Here is a 19,789-nt window from a genome sequence, read left to right as displayed (position 1 = left end):
TGGAAATTTTTCAAAAAATAATTTTTATCTGAATATTTTTTAAATTATGATTGTTTTGTACCTGAAATCAAATTTTTAGATACACATATTAAAATGAAAAAGTACAAAATTCAGTGAATTTGATTTCCAAAAAATTTTTTTATGCTAATAGTAATTCTTGTGATGCACATTGAATATTAAATTACTGAACATTAATAGCTATATCTCCTATTAGCCAAATAATTTAATATCTGAGACTGATTTTTTGTAATTTGTTGAAACTTGTATGATAGTTGCATGCAATCCTTCCTACACACAAGATGTGCCCCCCCCCCTCAATGTATAAAATGCTAAACCCAACAGTTTTCTTTTCAACAAAAAACTGTTCCAACATGTGTACTAGTTTTTTTGATTAGCTTACATAAAAAGTTAGATTCAGTTCAAAACAGTTCATTATATTATTAAATATAAGTTGAAAGGACGTCCTTGAAGCTGAAAGATTCTTAAAAATAAAAAATCTGTAAACAAAGTTTCAAATCTGACAGTTAATACAAGCATTAGTGTATGGACAATTTTTTTTTTTAATGTGTAAAATGCATTGCCTTTGAATCATGTTTAACTAAAGGGTAAACTAATAGCCAAGACTAAAAATTAAAAAAAACTTGACATATATTGATAGATTCAACGTCACTATTCATCAACAAAATCATTTTCCATCCCTCTTTTTACTAGCAGGATTGGTAGTTAAATCTGGATTTTTTTTTTAAATATATACTGTATTTACATGATAATCACAATCTAGTAATTCGTTACTTTCAAAATTTACACTGTAACTTGAACATAATTAAGGCACAAATTCAAACTACGTAAATAACGACAAATCAATTATCAAAAATAATTTATTCATATTTATATGGAAGTATTTGAGATTGCTAAAAAAAAAATAATGGTACGTATAACACACACACAAACATTGTAAATAAATATTGAGATTTTCTTCTGTGATGTAGTCCGCTCGTCTTCAGTGGCCACATTTTATCATAGATGTGTTTTTACCCTACTTTTGCTCCCAAATACTTGTTTCATCTGAAAAATTAAAAACATAGTTTTCATGAAAAAAAATTTCCCTAAAGAATGAAGCAAATCATACTCATGTGTTGTGATTTCAAATACAGTGAAATCATACTGCATAATACGAATAAAGCACATGTAATCAGCAATCACGTGGTACTAGTTATGTAATGATAGATTACTTAAATATTATAAATTTCACTCAATCATTGCCCAATGCTGGCATGAACTGCACATAAATAAGGTTCCAAAAAGTAATTTCATGAATTTTTGAATTGGTGTTTTGAGCGCGAAAGGTATGATCACACACTAAAATCTCAATAAAATGATATTCTGCAAATCAAGAAAAAATATCATTGTAGAGGGATTGCTGTTGTATTAAGATTAGAGATGTAAAATTCTTGAGAATATTGTAACGAAGGACTCTGGAAGGACTACTATTGTAAATAACTTGAGAATATTCTTATTATTCTTGATAAGAATATTCTCCAGTTATTTATAATATAATTATACAAGGGCGTAGCCAGGGGGGGGGGACTCGGGGGTCTGGTCCCCCCCCCCCGAAATGTGAGAAAATGACCGAAAAAAGGGAAAAAGATGGCCAAATCTATTGTTCTGTCACTTTGGTCCCCCCCCCCGAACGAAATTTCTGGCTACGCCCCTGTAATTATATATAATATCCTAGAGAATATTCTTTGGAAAGACTACTTTTATGAATTACTGGGGAATATTCTTATCAAAAATAATAATTATTCTCAAGTTATTTCTCATATTAATATTCTCATCTCACATCTGTAATCGAGTGGCAGCAGTTTAACATTATACTATAGGAATTTCCAAACAAGACTTTCAAAATATTGATGTAGAGGTATTTATTTTTATATCAAGTATCATTGTAGTGAGGTTTAACTGTAAATAATAAACGAATGAACTGATAATTATACGCAAAATACTGATGCACAAATACCTATGAAATGAGCTGATTTTGGATAATGAGAGTGCATCACAGAAAATATTTTTTGTTGTGCACGTGTTTTCATTTGTGCAAATACTGTGGATTCTGCTTATAAAGGTTTTTTTTTTTTTTTCAAAAAATTACCATGAAAAATGTAAGCGGGGAAAATGCTTTAAACAGGAAATCTTAATAAAAATTAATTCGAGTACTAAGCAGGAAAATATTATACATGGGAATGTTATAAGCGAGATCGACTGAATATAGAAGGAAAATGTCATGTTTACACACAGCAGCAAAATATCAGCAAAGTATCAAATAAATATATTCCCACCAAGAGGTAAAAGCTAAAAAAAGGTAATATATTTTGCTTGGCATTAATATAAATATTTTCATATTAGAGACGAAACATTTCATACACAAATATATATTTTAGAGTGTTGTTGAATATTGTTTTGTTTAGGAATTAAAATGCACTACTGTAATGATCGCTTTTGCCTAGTACATTTTGCGAGTTCTTAATGTACGAGGTACCTCAAGAGAAAGAAAGGCCCCACAAAAATGAGATCTGGTTGAAATTTTCTAGAATTTACCAGGCAGGACCACAGAAAAATTTCTCGTCTCGGGGGGGGGGCATATCATGCTCTTAAGATGATCCTGGTTAGGGAAGAAAAATTTTTGTATACAAGTAATACAAAAAAAATTGTTTTTGTATACACTGTATACAAGTGACTATTCCTGCAATTCAAGAGAGATATTCATGACTTCTTTTCAGACCAATGATACATTATTTTCAGAGAGGAAAAAACTTCAAAAGCGTGACACTATACCCTGCCATTTTAACCTTTAGGTCAGGACCGTAAATAAGCTGGGGCAACCGGAGCACTTCCCAAGGGCCGAGAGAATGGGGGCCCTCACAAAAATGTTCACTTTATTTTACATAATAATACTTTCAGGGGCCCCCACTCAAGAAAAAAGTCTGCATCGAGAGAGCCCACTACCAGTGCTGTCTTAACGGATGGACCTACCCGGGCACGGCCCGGGGGCCTTGAGAGAAGAGGGGCCTCACAAAAATGAGATTTGGTTGAATTTTTCTGTAATTTACCTGGTCGGTCCTCAGAAAAGCCACTTGGCCCGGGGGCCCATGGTGTTCTTAAGACGGCCCTGCCCGCTACGACCCTGTTTCAGGTACCATAAAGACGAATTTGTCATTATTATCAGTACATGAGTATATTACTCATATTATTAAATAATCATTATTTGATAAAGATCATTTTGTTAGCGAATGAAGTTCAGATTTGAAGGAAATCATAGAAAAGTATCATTACTCACCTTCTTTCGTCACTTGTTGATGGCTTCAAGTAGTAGTTGAAAGCTTTCATTGATCGGGGATAATTACTTAACATACATTTAATACCTAAACGCGGTCACTCATCACCTTATAATTAATAAATTATTCTAAATTACCTATTTCATTCCGGGTCATCGTAAAAACAATTCAGAGCGACCGCCATTACTATGTCGATGTTTGTGTTTGCAGCGACGATAATGTTCACTGCGCATGCGCTGAAACTCGATCCACCCTGCTGGATCGCCGATATCGGAGGTTCAGTTTCAGGCTCGAAAAGCTGGTCCGTAGATCTCGATTCAGGGGTGGTGAATACCAATTTTGAGGTGGAACGCGGTTTAGAACCTGGATCGCTTTCTGAACCTGGACGGTGAATACGGCCGTAAGTGTCTCACTGAAATATGGTCACCTAACTGGGTAATCCACTTCCCGTTGTTAGCTATCGACGTGGTCAAAGCCGTTCAGTTCATAATCAAAATCATTTTTCATTCCCGTCGCTGATGAAATGGCGTCCACTAAGAGCACCCCTAAAGATGCCCAAGTTATGGCATCAATTTTGAAAGAAATCGGGATCCAAGATTACGAACCCAGAGTTCTTAATCAAATGTTGGAGTTCACTTATAGTGCGTATATATATATATAGACCATTTGTCAATGTTTATAAGACGTATTGTAATTTGTTTTGATATCTGAGTATATGTAAACACTCGATTGTTTACTTGAATTTTGAAGGACCGAAATATCAACGAAACTATTTTTTTGTCGGTGATAGAGGGAGCCACCTTCTGTTCCTCAAAAGTAAACTCAACAAAAAATTTTTTTGTTTAATTTCTAGACAAAAACAAAATTAGCCCAATAAGAGATGATCGTCCAGAGAGGTTTTAACGCATTTCTAAAGAAATACAGCAGACTTTTGAAAAAAAGGCCCCGCATTATAGCGACCATTCCTTTACAAAGAACGGTAGGATAAATTCTGAATGTTAGAACTTCTCCAGTGGATCCCGCTTATAACATTTTTCAAAAAAACGTAAGTGGGTAAAAGCTTTAAACGGGAAATCTTAATGTAAATTATACTTGTTGGAACCATGAAAATGAATTGTACTATCCTGGAAACGTTCTAAATGGGAACGTTATAAGTAAGATCGACTGTATGTCATATATGTTTTACTTTTGTTATAACAACCCTCGCAATATAACTTTCATTTCATAGGCGGAGATAGACTTGGCAGTCTGGAGGGGGGGGGCGCACGACGATGATGTCAATTCATATATACATTTATAAAATAGATCAGTCGACTCCACATTTGACGCTGGACATCGCCCATGGTTCATTTTCGACGGGACGAGGGGGGGGGGGGGCATTACTTTGGCGCTTTGTAGTCACCAATGAAAAATCTTGAAAGAGCCAAAGTCTTTTAAGTCAGTAGGCAATCATTATCTGTTTTAGCGGCATTTTCATTTCTTATTGTCATCAACATCGTCACTATCAATAGCATCTGGTAAATTCCCGATATATGGTATACCACTACTTAGCCACTTATTTTTAATGCAGACTTGGCGCTATTGGCTGGGGTTACCAGCTGAACGATAAGAACACGAATTAGTGTTTTAAAATGTGCACAAGAGGATGGTGTTGGCAGCATATTACAGAACAAAACTACAATCCCTTTTTAGCATGTTTTTTTTCTTGGCAGGAAAAATGCCTAAAGCATGTCGAGAAGTTGCCAAGAGTGAAACAGAGTAAAGAAAAAAGTAGCTAAACCCGGGATAATACCTGTTAAAATGAAAAATTGCTGATGCGGTCAGGAAAAACAAGCTCTCGTGGTTCAGTAAAAGCCACGATTGTTGGATAAAACTATAACGGCTAGTATGCCAAAATTAAAAATAGAAATATGAATGTACACGCTGAGGGAAAACAAATACAAAATGCAATATTCCGACTTGAAAAGAATGTAACATACTGGGAAAACGGCAAATAAGGTACAATTCATAAACAAACGAAAAAAGCTCCCAAAATTGCTAACAAACTCAATTGATTCAAACGCTGTGCTCTATATAAAAGCTTATTATTTCAAGCGATCTGTAGGAGTGACTTCACGTTGAGAAGATAACCAACATTCAAAACTGAAACGGTAATCTAAAAGCTGAAGTGAATAACAAAAATGGCAGACGAAAAGTAAAGCCAATAGAAGAAAATCGCTCACCATCGCCAACCAGAAAGAAAAGCCCAACAAGCTGGGAATCACCAAAAAAAAAAAAAAAGTCCCTCACCCCCAAAAAAAGGGATTATACTAGAGATCTCTCTGTTCCTATATTTTACTGCATAATATTGTTTTACTACCTACTGGTTTCATTGTTTCATTTCTCGTTCAGGGTATGTGACGAATTTGGTTGATGATGCACAAATATTCTCAACCCATGCAAAGAAGAAGACCATAGACAAAGATGATATCAAAGTTGCAGCAGAGTTTCAGTGTGACAAATATTTCACAATCCCTCCACCTAGAGAGGTATTTATCGTTTACACTGCTCTCCCCCCCCCCCCATATACGATGAAAATCCTGTGGAACAAAACCTTCTATGTATATAATTACTTACTACCAGCTAATTCAGCTGCGTATCATTTGAAACAAAATTTCTGTGTTGTACAAAAAAAAGAAATTATATTTTTTGCTGTTTTTGATTGTTAGACAAAAAGGCCTAAGCAAATGGCACCATATACTGTTGGCCCTGGGGTGGCTCTTAGTGTTCCAGACTCTGCCACGAAGCTGGGCTGGAAGAGATCTCGGCAAAAGGATAAGTCCAGTGGCAAAGTCCTGCCGTTCATTGTTGGCCCTGGGGACGTCATAGAGACACTATAGTGCTTCAAATACCCGAAAATTAAGAAAAGACTGTAAAAATTTAATTCACAAATTCCACGTTACTGCTTCGTTTTGCTAAATACCCAGATAGGTATAAGGTTTATCCAGAAGAGTTGGAATAGAGTACCATCACTGCAACCCTCTTGGGTAATGCTGTAGATGCATCCCTGACCTGCCCATAAGGGTATACAGACACATTGAAAACCGGATGCTGCAATCCTGCTGGTACAGTACTGGTAGGGTGAGAAATCCCTGAATCGAGTACCAGTGTTTAGCAGCCCTCTTAGGTAACACTCTCCTGATCTGCATCCAGAACAGCTGTACAATGCCCAGGCAGTGAAAATTGAGTATGTATAGGCCTATTTTTACACGAGTCAAATGATTAAGGTTGTTTACTAAATTTTAAGTCGTCAAAAGTTCTCTAAAATCTGTCCCAATGTAAGTAATTCAATAGTAAATTCTCATTGGATAATATGAGGCCACACCTACCTGACCAGTGATTACTTAATCATTGTAAATGGGCCTCAATGTTGGCATGTATTCTAAAGTATTGGGTCACTCAAAGTATAGTCAACTACTTAAGCATTTAGCTCTTGTAAACCAGCCTTTAGACCATGCATGCTCAACCCATAGCCCGAGCTGAATGTGGCCCGCAACACTCAAATCTAATTTTGTAAAAATAAACTAAGTGGCACATTTTCGAAGATCACTTAGTTCTAGATCACTCAAGTGACCCACGACACATGTTCACTTCAATTAAGTGGTCCGCTGCTCATTCCAATATCACTAGAGTAACCCACAGCACATTTACAGATCGCTCAAGTGACCTGGGCATATTTACAGATTTTTTAAGTAACCTGAAGCACATTTATAGATCACAAGGGCAGTGTGGTATGGTTCCACATCACTTAAGCGCTATGTAGTACAGTTCCACATCACTTAATTCAGGGCCGTAACTAGGATTTTTTGCCGCCCCCCACAACTGTAAAATTCAATAATTTTGTAAAGGTGTTCTTTGTTCCCACCTAAAACTGCTGCCCCCAACCCCAATTTTTGCCGCTCGGGGCAGTTGCCCCCCCCCTCTAATTACAGCCCTGCTTAACTGCCCACAGAACATTCTCGCTTCAATTAAGTGGTCTGCAGCACATTTTTTTTTTTCAGATTGCTTCAGTGGACTGCAACACATTCCCAGATCAGTTGAGTGGTATTTGCTGAGGTTACGTTCCTTGGGTGACCGCGAATATGGAAATCGGGGAATAACCCAAATCATAGTTTTTTTTGTATATCTCGTTTACTGAACATCATGAGAAAGGGCAGGGTGATGCAGAGGTAGAAGGGAATGTAAATGAGGGTGCAGCGATTGTTGGCAATGTTTTCTGAAAGAACGTTGATTTTTCCTGTTTGCCGTGTCTTCCTCATATCAAGTATGTTGACAAGGCTTCCTCTACTAATTTTTCTACATGTGAAGAATGAAAAATAGAGGGATCTATGTCATGAAAATAATCTATTGCTGATTTGAGCTTGCGAAGCCCTTCCGCTATGTTACTTGTGGTGAATGTCTTCTTCTTCTTCCTCTGGTACCGCTTCAGTTTCAGGACCAGTCAGCTACATTAATTCCTCCTCGGTCAGTGCAGTATCAAAAGAACTTTGAATAGCATGTATTCACTCTCAAAGTACTCCTGACATCTGGAATGAAACACTGTTTAAACCAATCCAGGAAAAGTGTTTTCATAGTCCTAGCCTTTTTATTGTTCGTCCAAAATACTGGGAGCTTTGGCTTATCCTTCCCTTCAATGCTCACGGATTCGCAGATTTGAAATTGATGATAGGCTATATCATGTACCCATACACATTTGTGCAAAACAACATACCTAGTAAGTCTGTCTCTACTTGCCTTAAAACCAGGAGCTTGCATTTTTTTCTCTTGCTTAACTTCGCGGCATTTTGTTTGAAAATAGTGTACTTTCGTCAGTGTTAAACACCTGCTGAGGTACATAACCCTTCTCTTCAATAATTTTCTACAGTCTTTGGTTTTCTACAGTTTTCTAGCTGCCTTCTGGCCGGCAGAGGCTTGATCACCAGTGGTCTTTACATTGCGTGATCCGAATTGTTTCTTAAACCTATGAAACAATTTACTTGCATAAAATTCTAATGAAATAGATGTTTCACCAGCCTTTTCCTTATGAAAGAGTAAAATTTTTCGCCTTTTCGTTATAATACCGCCTTTTGTACCCACAAAAAACAGTATTTTCTGTAAGAGAAACACATGGATCCCGTAGGCGCTGCAAAGTTTTGACCGCCACGGGTGCAGCTACAGCTGTACGAATTTCAGATTCCTTTTTTTTATATATATCTCATCATAGATTCGTTAATTCTGTAATGACGGCCCACAGCAGGTATTGATTAACTTTTGCCCAGCAAAGTCAATATATCCAATTTTTCTTGTCAAGTTTTTTCACTTTTATTCATTTTCAAAGCATTATCAGTAGCACTAGAAGAATGAGCCATCCTAAACAAGCACAACTCGAATTTTGTAAACAAAACATGTGAACGACGATTGCTGAGTGTTGCCAAAAAAAATTTCCAATGAAGGAACAAACCGCGAATACGGGGGGGGGGGGACTATACAGTCAAATCCAGTTATAAGGAACTCCAAGAGAATCACTTCATTATAACAAAATGTTGCTATAAAAGAATTTCAATATTTTTGTATTCTTACGTAAACTTATCTGGGGGATTAAAAAAGTGTGTGTTAAAACGAGATTTTTTCGCTATAACTGTATTTGTTAAAACAGGATTCAACTGTATATACCATCCATTAGTGCAGCAGCGTGCATGATGAGTAAAGAAACTGGTTTAACTGGTGATTTTTAATAAAATTATATTTCACCAAATTTTAATGTATGATGGTAAATGTAAAAATTATATTTTGTTTGTTTATAAATAAATTTACTTGCTATCAGCAGTTTTCTAGGTTAATTCCCAATGAATGAAAAACGTGTTTCTTGCCAAGTTTTTGACTATGCCATGCAGCGATATGCTACCAACAATCTTCTCTGGCACATTTTTTAACTTTAGTGGGTGTTCCTATCTTTCACCAGTAACCCTACCTAATAGCGCCAAATCGAGGTTGGCCATAAAAAATAGTCACAGAGCAAAACTATGCAGTATATCGAGAATTTAGATTTTATTTTTTGAATTTTTGTGAATCATCTTTATTAATTGAGAATGTGCCCATTATCTAAGGTGATTACAGTCCCATTGACGTATACTGGAAATTATTCTCTGTTGGTTTTATTTAAAAAAATATTACATGTGATTGTGCAGTCTGTTGTGACCAAAGAATTCATGTTTCTGATACCTGTTTTATAACCTTTTCAGCTTTTACTTTCGGTGGCAAGACAGAAGAATAATGCACCACTTCCTATGATCAAAGCAACCACTGGGATTCGACTGCCACCTGATCGTTATAGCTTAACTGCCTGTAATTACAGAATGCGGTACTCCATGAAAAAGGTGAGATATTTGTTGTCAGGAAGGTATTACCGTTTTATTTTCTTGGTATTGGTGCCTCCCCCCCCCTTCCCCCCGTCACTAGCCACTATGTTTAGAAGTATATATAGTTGAGCCCACTTATAACAAAATTGGATACTACAATACTACAAAATGTCAGTTGCAGATTTTTTTTGTCCTAAAGTGAACCTGCAATATCAGAATAATGCTGAAAATATTGCTTATAACAAATGGTCACATTTAGGAATATCGGATTTAACAAAGTTTGCAGCAAGAATGCTTTTTTTTTTTCATACCATTAACCCCCAAAGCAGAATGTTTAGCACTGTTCTGCGACGAGCCTTCTGCTGACTGGAAATGTTCTGCGGTAAAAATCCCCAAACATATAATAGTGTTTTTTTGCACTTTTTCTTAAAATTCTTCCAAATTTTTCTGCAGTAGCGTTAATTGTTCTGCGACGTGCATCACAGATTTTGGTACATTCTGCTTTGGGGCCATTAACTTTTATAAAATCAGAGTATCTCTTGCGGAAACGAAGTCTGAATATGAAATACTGCTGCACTATTCTGAGAAAGGCTATGGGCGTGTTCTCTCAGCATCATCTGAAGCTAGAATGGCTGTCCCTAGTGATATATAGTGCTGGTTGTGATCATTCCCAGAACTGCTCTAATAAAAATAGATTGGCACAATTTGTTTTGTTTATGTCAGTGTGTCTCAGTCTTATGAGAGTACCCCAGGACCATTAATGTCTGTAACAGTTTCAATGACCCGCTTACAGTTATTCTCACTCCACAGTGAGTAAAACTTTTGCCACCTGCAGCTTTCATGCTTCAGTCAACATGGCTTCCCCAGAATACTTTCATAAAAGACCAATTCAAAGCACTGAACAGGCACACATCAATATGGACAACTGTCCTCTAACAAAGATTGGCAATGCCACTAGGTGTCATGATTCATACTTTGATAATTACTGACTTACAGTATACTAGTCTAATATTTTATTCAAACCTATGTGAATAATTTTAATTCTATCTGAGAACACCTATCCCACCATCTGGCTATCTCTAGTCAGTGGATTCACAGCATTAAACTCGAGCATTTATCATGTATCAGTTATTTCACAACTATCGAGTATTGTAAATGCTTTTCAAGTTCCCTTGGATGTCATTATATCTGTGCCCGACTGTATATGTATATTTAAAAATCACTACACTTCAGTGATTCTCACACTTTAGAGACCCGCAGTTCCCTTGTACTAATCCATTGGCCCCCAAGGTAACAACAGTTTTTTTTTTTTTAATCTTATGATTTCTTTTTCTTCTAATTGCTGAATAATCAGTGACTGTCCTCTGCCATTGACCATGTTAGTCACTGCCTGTGGTAGCCTTGTTGAGCACTTTGAAAGCTACTGCTATGTGGAAATCATTCATTTAAAATCTTGTGACTACCTGTGGAATCCCATCTTGAGTAAGAGATCTGCTTCTCCGCGGAAAATGTGTCTTCTCCTTTACTACAAGAAGAAGCGGTTGGAACAATGGTTTTGCCTAGAACCTTCTAGTCAAAGCAAAAAATTCATGATGTTCACAAACAGAAATTGACAAAACATATCTATCAATATTTCTCGACAATACAAATCCAATGATATCCCAATCACTCTATTAGCAAGAGTCAAGGTCTATGGATAAGATAGTTAAGAGTGCATGCCTTATCTAAGTCAAATATAACGGATATATAGTCATATGGGTATAAGATAACTATTGAAATTTTCGTGGCTGTTATGCTGCGGTCTAGTCATTTTTTGGGGTTTTTTTTTTTTTTGCAAATGCTTGCTGCATCAGATATCATTGATGCAGGTGACAGTGTGCAAACGCAATAAGACATTTGTGGGAGATCAGGAATTACTAAGGTAGATAGCCTCTGCTGTGTCCCAAAAGATATGAGATTGTCCTACAATTCCTTCAACATAACTTCAGAAACTTTTCTTGAAACGTGCATGATATTAAACAGGAGGAGAACGCAAAGACACTTTATTTTAAATTTTGTTTACATTAATACAGTTTGAGGTTCCAGCTAATTAGAAAGGTGCTGGAAATTTTCAAAATTCCTTCTCAAAATCTCTCCCTGCTTTTTTCCAAGGATGGGTTTCCTTTCATTTTTCCTACGAATGCCTGTAATTTAAATTTGAAGAGGACTTGCCAGGGAATGGAGGGTTTCTCGAATCCTAGGCTGGGATTTTCGTGGGAGCCCCAAGACCAGAATTTTTCATAGGCTATCTATATTAAAACGGGCAACTTGCTGAATTGGATAGAATTGTGGTTAAGAGATAGGTCACAATGTGGGTTATGGTGAACAGGGAATTCTCTGATTGGACAGGCATCACAAGTGGAGTTCCTCCAGGAAGTTTCCTTGGCCCCTATACTTTTTTCACGTTTTATCAATACTCGATCAGGGTATCGATGGGATTGCTAGCAAATTCGCAGATGACGTGAAACTAATGGGGTTAGTTGGGAAAATGAAAGCGATAGGGAGTTGCTCCAGACCAACTTAAACAGGATTGGAGCATGGGCAAATGAATGGAGCATTGCATTTAACGTTGACAAATGCATATCCGCTCATTTTGGTTCAAACAACCCACTTTTCACTTATGAGTTGAATGGTATTATTACCCTAGATGCGACTAGGGTTACTGATTTGGGAATTTTGATGAGTGGCTTAGGTTTTCTGGACATTGTTCAGCGATGGTAAAAAAACCGAATAGAATGCTCTGTTTAATTTTCAGAAAGGTCTCTTCGCGTTCTCCTTAAGTAATTTTTCAGCTTTTCCGAGGCTTAGTTCGTCCTGGACTGGAGTATGCTGTAAGGTTTTGGAAACCATACCTACAGATGGATATAGACTTGGTTGAATGGGTGCAGAGAAGAGCTATGCTTGTCCTTGGTGGAGAACGGGGCTTGAGTTATGGAGAGAGACTTCATTTTTTGAAGATCCATTACATTGGAAGAATTCAGGTGTCGGAGGATATGATTGAAGTGTTCAAAATTTTCAACGGGATGGATAGGATGGACCATGAATTATTAATATGCCATCACTGGACTGCTTTGACAAGGGGACACCATTATTGATTGGTAAGAGACAATTTTAGGTTGTGGTGTCACAGGGAATATTTCTCTAGTAGAGAAAAATAGGTTGTTAATAAATGCAGGGCTCCCACAAGTCCTATTTTTCATACTTTTTGGTAAAATGCCCTACTTTTCTTAACCAAAAACCTATCAACAAAATTTGTATAATTGATTTTAATTGAGGAAGGAATCAGAGAGCAACAGTCCTACAACGGTAAATCATTCAACCATAACACTTCACTCATAGTTAGTAAAACTGGGGGCAGATGACAGCACTACACATAACAAGCATTACACAGAAACAAACTATACGTCAGGTTGCACTACACGTACACGCACATTCCCGCATTTACCGATTCGTTGGGGGGTTCCGCAGGGGGGGGGGGGGTGCATGTGTGGTGAAGCAGTAGTGGGTAGGGGCTCGGGGATCCATGATGTTCTTAAGTCAGCCACCTCGTTGGGCAATTTGCCTGTTGTGGCGTTGTATTTGTATTTGTATAATGTCAAATAATGCAAATGTAGTAGATTGCAATTGATGATTTTGCCAAAGCAGAAAATGTATGGTTTTTAAATTTATCTGTATGTGTGTGGGGGGGGGGGGGGGTATGTGGACTGTTTTCAGTTAATTTAAGTATTCTTGGTCCCGTTCACTTTTGATTATTGAGACTAACGACATTCTCATCAACAGTTGTGACTGTGTCAGTGACAGTTCACCCTAGATTTATTTTTTTTCATCGTGTATGGTGTTTCAAATTTGAATGTTTGATAATCCAGTAATTCTCTCTCTATATTTTTTCAGCTCCGAGGCATACAGTCGGGTTCTAGGTTGGGAATGGCTATGCCGCCTTCTACATCAGGTATATACATATTGTACATTTCTAGTGCGTATACAGATATGTATATAAAGTGGAGTAGATCCCATTTAGTACAACCTTGCTTGATACATTCTCCTATTTTAGAAAGTATTATTTCTAGAGGCCAGTTTTTCACCCCATCGTATTGAAACATTTCCATAGGTTCATGGGTGCCCTGACTCCCACTTTGAAATGCACCTAATTGTGCTTCACAAAAATTAAAAATTCCTGTAGAAATTACCTGAGTCCTTGCAATATCAAAGTGGCCACGTATTCTTGGTTTTTTTCCCTTTATTGGAAATTTTTTTTGCAACACTCAGAAATCAGGGGGGGGGGGTATGTATTTTCTTTGGCAGCAAAATGTTTCGTTATGTGAAAACTACATATTTTTCAAATCAGCACCTATGCATTTCCAATTTTGGGAAGTTTTACTTCTTTATACAGTTATATTGCATAATCCTAGCGACTGTGCATCAATTGTGGTCCACTGTATGTACAGAAATTTTGTCCTTTATTTTTGAATGGCCCTGGTGCAACAAAAATTATCACATGAGAACTTATGCTGATTATAGGATAAATTTTGTATTAAACTGTGTCGTTAAGAACGGGGCTTGGCAAATTGGAAAAAAAAAATTTAGGGCCGAGCCAAATTTCTGAGGAGCCTAGCATGGTTTTTCTTGAGTAAAGCCAGTCCTAAATTTGGTTTTTTAGGCTTTTCTATGGCTTAATGGCTTCCCTTCTTGTGCTGGAAGACGCATAATTATGAAATCAGGAAATGTCCTCCTCTGACTGCTTTAATCCTTAAATGCATGATTTTTTTTGAATTGACAACTTTTTTTATAGTTAATGAGACATATGGAAAAATCATTTTAAAAAAATTGGTTTTGATTTGTACTGCTTATACAGGGCCTCAAAGAGGACATACAAAGCCTCAGAAATCACATATAAAATAAATATAATGAAATAATATTACTTTCAGTATATAACTACCTTTTTTTTTATTGAAACTATGATAAGAAAAAAAAATTGGTGTTGCAAACTTCAAAGTGAAAAAGAACATTTTAATTAACAAAAATAAAATTAGCGAAATCATAGCCACACATGCTCTGCAACAGAATAAAGAGTTGTCATTGGTTTGGACATCAAGTTCGAAATATAAAATAGAAAGAATATGACCTCACACATCTTATGTGCAAAGGAGATTCTGAATTTATATCTTCAAATTGGCTACAGTAATAAATGTCTGAAAGACTTTGCATGTATGTGAAGTTTGCATTTAAAGATTAACCATCACATAAGAAAAATTTAAGGACCCAATACCATTGAAGGACCGGACACACCCCGCTTCCCATCTCAGAGAGATATCGAAACTTTCCCGGGGGATGGGTGTATCCTGAAATTTATTAATTTATGTAAAAATAACAATGATATACATATATACAATAAATAATCTGGAATAAATAATCGTACAAATTGTGATCATATAGCATCATCCACAGATAATCAGTCCGTAATCGTAATAGTCCTTATATAAATAATCAAAGAATAATTTTTGTCTTGTATGTGATAGAATCTGGAAGTGAGTTTATCCAATCTAGAATATACCAATCTCAGCAATCAAGCTGTAATAAGATATAAATTGACGTCTATATGTCCGGCATCTCCATTTCATTCACACCCGCCGGAAAAGGATGAAACAGTTGACACTTGTCTTCTTGGGCGTAAATTGTATCGATTATTAGATGCCGGTGAAACAACCAATGCATGTCTTCTTGGGTGTAAATTGTATCGATTATTAGATGTCAGTGAAACAACCGATGCATGTCTTCTTGGCTGTAAATTATACTTTTTAATAGGTAACCGTGTTACCTCTCTTGTTGGCTCGTAAGACGGGTCCTCCGAGCGCGAATGCCGTCCCCTTGATCCCGCAGCTCGTGTCTTATTGTGGAGTAGATGTAGGTTGCGGTCTGTCCAGGAATCGAATCAACCTCTGCAAACATTGAAAGTTCAGAGGGCTGTCTAGAATTCTCATCTTTCAAGCAAGCATTCTGGACTCTGGCAGTTGGCCAAAGTGGAAGTCTCTCATCTGGGGACACGTGGTTATATAGTGCCATAGGGAACCATTTGAACCGCAGATGCATACGCTGTTGACATACGACCCAATACCGGTTTTCTAGTTGCTATAACGACCTGGAATATTTGTCAAGCCCCCTGGTTTAGTAATAACGTTAAAAAGGCTCATTTGGATTGTTTGGTCAAACGACCCATGAAGTTTCACATCCTGGAGTATCAGGTTTCTTCTGGAGTGATGCAAAGTCAATGATAAAATCAGTATTTGCACTTCCCTGCTTGGCTTGCACTGCTCTATCCTTATGTGTAAGTCAAGTGGGAGAGGAGGAATAAATGTAGGTTCATGTGGGCAACTTGACAACACTCCAAAGAATACCTGCCACTTGAGCTATGTGAAGTGTAACGAAACACAAAAAACCCACTGTCATTTGTCAATTGAGCAACACAACTTTTACGATGAATAGCTGCAAAAGTATGTTAGGTAGTGTCCAAATGTTCATCTAACATGCTGCAGACCGAAGATGCTCAACATTTTCATGACCTTGAGGTCCCCCAATCATTGAAGATTTTTGAAGTAAAACTGTAGCCAGGGGATGTGAATTTTTGTAAGGGAAAAGAAATTCATCACAAAAAGTGAAACACTTCCTTTTTCCTCACAACTCATTCCACAGAATAACGTGCGATGAAGGTCCGAAAAGCAGATGGGTTGTGGGTGTCAATAGGCATTTGGCCGTGTAAGGAAATAGAATTGGGTGATGGTTTGAGTTGGACAAAGACAGTATATTACCCCCCCCCCCCCCCATGACATCACAGTGCCAGCTCTTGATTGGCTGTGCTATCATAATGCAGAAAACATCCAGAGCACTTAACTTTTTCTTACTCTTCACTCCTGTACTAAAGGTGTGAAGAGTAAGAAGTCCCTCCCCCTGATTTAGAGCAGACCCTGATTATCACCGAAAATTTTTAGTTGACAAATCTGTCACGTGTGGGATTTACAGCGGGTTCAATTATGATTCCATATGACACCAAACTCATTAGAATTCTACAGGGTGGAAGGTGTCTTGGGGTTAAAGGCATCAAGTAGGTCAACTTTAGGGAGGGAAAGGTTTAAGAAAGATAAGGGGGTTCAAGATCACTCTTATTTGAAATAAATTTAAAATTTCTAAACCAAATTTTAAAAAATTAAATTTGAGGTGAATCGAGTGGTGTCAAACCTAGAAGTTTCTCTTGCGCGAGACTCTCATGTTGATTTTTTTATTTCTCGAACATTTCATTTCGATATTTTCAATTTTGTTCTACCATGGAAAGAACTTTTCATGAAGAAGTCGAAAAAGGGTCCAAAAATGTTCATTGTCTCTGGGCCTTCAAATGTGTTGAGCCACCACACAATATAATTTTTTGACGGTTATGATATCCCAGCAAATCCAGAATTGTTACCAGTTGGAATACTCATATTTTTCTTCAACTGTTATTCATTAAAGATAATATATAATATTATGGCTAGTTTCACGTGCCACATTTGATACGTGGGTCATGGGTTGAGCATAGATGCTGTAGACCAGGTGTCTTTAACCTTTCTCGAGTGGCCAGCCCTGCCTATGTGCCATGACCGGCGCATGCCTTCTCTGGCCCCAGGACAGACTTTTTTCCTCTGGGCCCCTTTGAAAGGGTTATGCTCAGGAAAAAAGAGACTTTGGACACCCATTTAGCCTGGGGCATTGTCCCAGCCTAGTTATGGGCCTGCTATGTCCATCATCAAACGAAGAGCATGCTTTACAGCAACTTTTAACCGAGTGATGCCTGAAATCTGCATAATTGTAATCCTTGAATATAATTTTTGCAGGGTGTTTAATTGAAGTGTTAAGTGTTTGTGAGCACGAAATCGGGCATGGGGATTCTATGTTAGGCAGAGTGTCCGAATGTTGAACCGAGCACTCTTGGTGCTTGCAAGCAACTAGTTGAAGATAGCTGTTGTAGACTAACTTTTGGACATTCAGACCCCAGCAGAACACCTATTACTTTTAACATGGAAGTTTTTTTAGGTCCTTCTCACCATAATTATCATGTTGGGCTTATTTGCTATTGAGTCGTCCTGCGTATTAAGTTTTTTTTATACATCAATGTCTGACTGTATGAGTCTGATAACAAATGTTCTAAAAATTTGTTCTGTTTTCATTACTGCTCTTTTTAAATACAATATAGTTGATTGCTATAATGTATAAATCAATGGATTTACTTTCAGTATCAAAGTTTTCATCAGTCGGCATGAATGGTAAGAGCGGATCGAATTTGTCCGTCATTTCAAAACCTCCAATTGCATCTCCATTGACGGTTTTCCCAAGAAATGTTTCTATGGCAAGCACATCTACAAGGACACCAACAATAAAGTTTTCTGATGGTAAGTATTTCACGTTACACCTCCTGTTTCTTTGGATAGTTTAATTGAATATCGGTGGGATAACTTTGCAGACTTTTTTAAACTTCTTTGCAATTTACAAATTTTTTTTTCTCATGAAGGTAGCCACAATCTACCTCCTGTGCCGTTGCCAGCATTCCCGGATCACGGAGAAAAAAGAAAACTTGAAGATGATGCTGATGATTATGATGTTGAATGAATCTTCTTTCTTATGTTTTTACATTCAGTTTCACTTGTAAATACATTTCCATATAGATAAATATTTTTTTCACTAACATCTATATATTGTTCATAATATTGGACTCATATTTTGTCATATTTAGGGGGAGAAAAACTGTGATTGAATCTCTAAAACATGAATTTTCTGCATTCCTAAGTTACTACAACTCGGCCCTGCTTATAACAAAATCGGATGCTATAAGGTATCGGTTTAATGAAATAGTTTCCATCTCCAAGTGAACCTGCAATACCAAAATAGTGTTAAAAGTATCCCTTATAATGAATAACCATATTTATGTATATCGGATATTACAAAGTTTTTGTCAAGAATAATTTTTTCATAGGATTTAGTTTCATAAAATCATAAGTTCTCTTTCAGAAATTGTCTGTGAAATACTATTATACTATTCCAAGAACCAGATGTGTTCTTCCAGAGTTATAGCTAGATGACACAACCAGTGCAATCTCTAGCTATACATAGCACTGGTTGTGTTTAGATCACATTGCTCTAATGAAGGGGGATCAAAACATAATCCATTTCTTTTGCATCAGATTAATATAACCAGAAGTGGAATAACAAGACTTTTTATCTAGATTTCTAGTACTAGTTAAATTTTTAACATTGTGCTCTAATAAATAATATGCATTATCGGAATACATATTGTAAGGTGGCGCTGTATACTAAGTAGCATTGGTGCATAACATATATATATATCATTTTAATTCTTTAAAACCCCCCCCCCCCCCATGATCCTTTTTTTTCAAACTTGCACATTCACTGCAATGGGGACAATATGCTTTAAGCATGTGGAATTTTGTTGGAAAAATGACTTTTCCCAAGTAATTAAGAGTGATTTTTTTTTTTTCAATCGTGGTCTAAATTTGGAAGATGTAAGAATTTTTTGGGGTAGTTCAGAAGACTTGGCAGCTAGACATTTTCAAGTTTTTGAATTACAGCTGTTATTGAATCCCTTATTAACAGAAAACAAATACATCCTATAATGTAATTCAGTCATATGGGGATTTTCTCACATTGAATCTTTACTAATTTAATTTCTGTAAATTGGGTGCCCACAAAAGGTGTTCCAATAAAAAAAGTATAAACAAATGCTTTGGCTGACCATATTTCCTTTATAAAAATACAGGAAAATTTAGATCTACATGAATTATCCGGACTATTGTAAAAAAAACGTAGTTTCCAATCCCTGCCAGAAGAATTGTCAACGGCAATAATCTCAATCTTGTAAATTCAGTAAGCTTAGTTGAAAATAAAGGAGAAAAATAAGACATTTTATGGAAGTTTAAGTAACCAAAATTATGGGAATGTCCTGCGAAACACAGGTCACTCTACATAAAGTTCCTAGCCTGTGGATTGAACAGGTTGTGCAAC

General features: G+C 36.8%; 1 protein-coding gene across 1 annotated transcript; it reads left to right on the top strand.

Moving 5' to 3' along the window:
* The first annotated feature begins 3,607 nt into the window (after positions 1–3,607).
* Taf9 (TBP-associated factor 9) lies at positions 3,608–18,457 on the top strand. The gene is made up of 6 exons (XM_089234137.1): positions 3,608–3,973; positions 5,724–5,860; positions 9,593–9,727; positions 13,640–13,697; positions 18,007–18,162; positions 18,282–18,457. The coding sequence occupies exons 1-6, from the start codon at positions 3,856–3,858 to the stop codon at positions 18,377–18,379; spliced, it is 702 nt and encodes a 233-aa protein (XP_089090263.1). The 5' UTR covers positions 3,608–3,855; the 3' UTR covers positions 18,380–18,457.
* Positions 18,458–19,789: the final 1,332 nt, after the last annotated feature.

Source organism: Pholcus phalangioides, unplaced genomic scaffold, assembly GCF_987345545.1.
Source record: "Pholcus phalangioides strain wild (caught in Gottingen) unplaced genomic scaffold, Ppha-v1.0 ptg000008l_1, whole genome shotgun sequence".
NCBI lineage: Eukaryota > Metazoa > Arthropoda > Arachnida > Araneae > Pholcidae > Pholcus > Pholcus phalangioides.
Note: the sequence above shows the minus strand (reverse complement) of the source record. Positions and strands in the feature narration are given on the sequence as shown.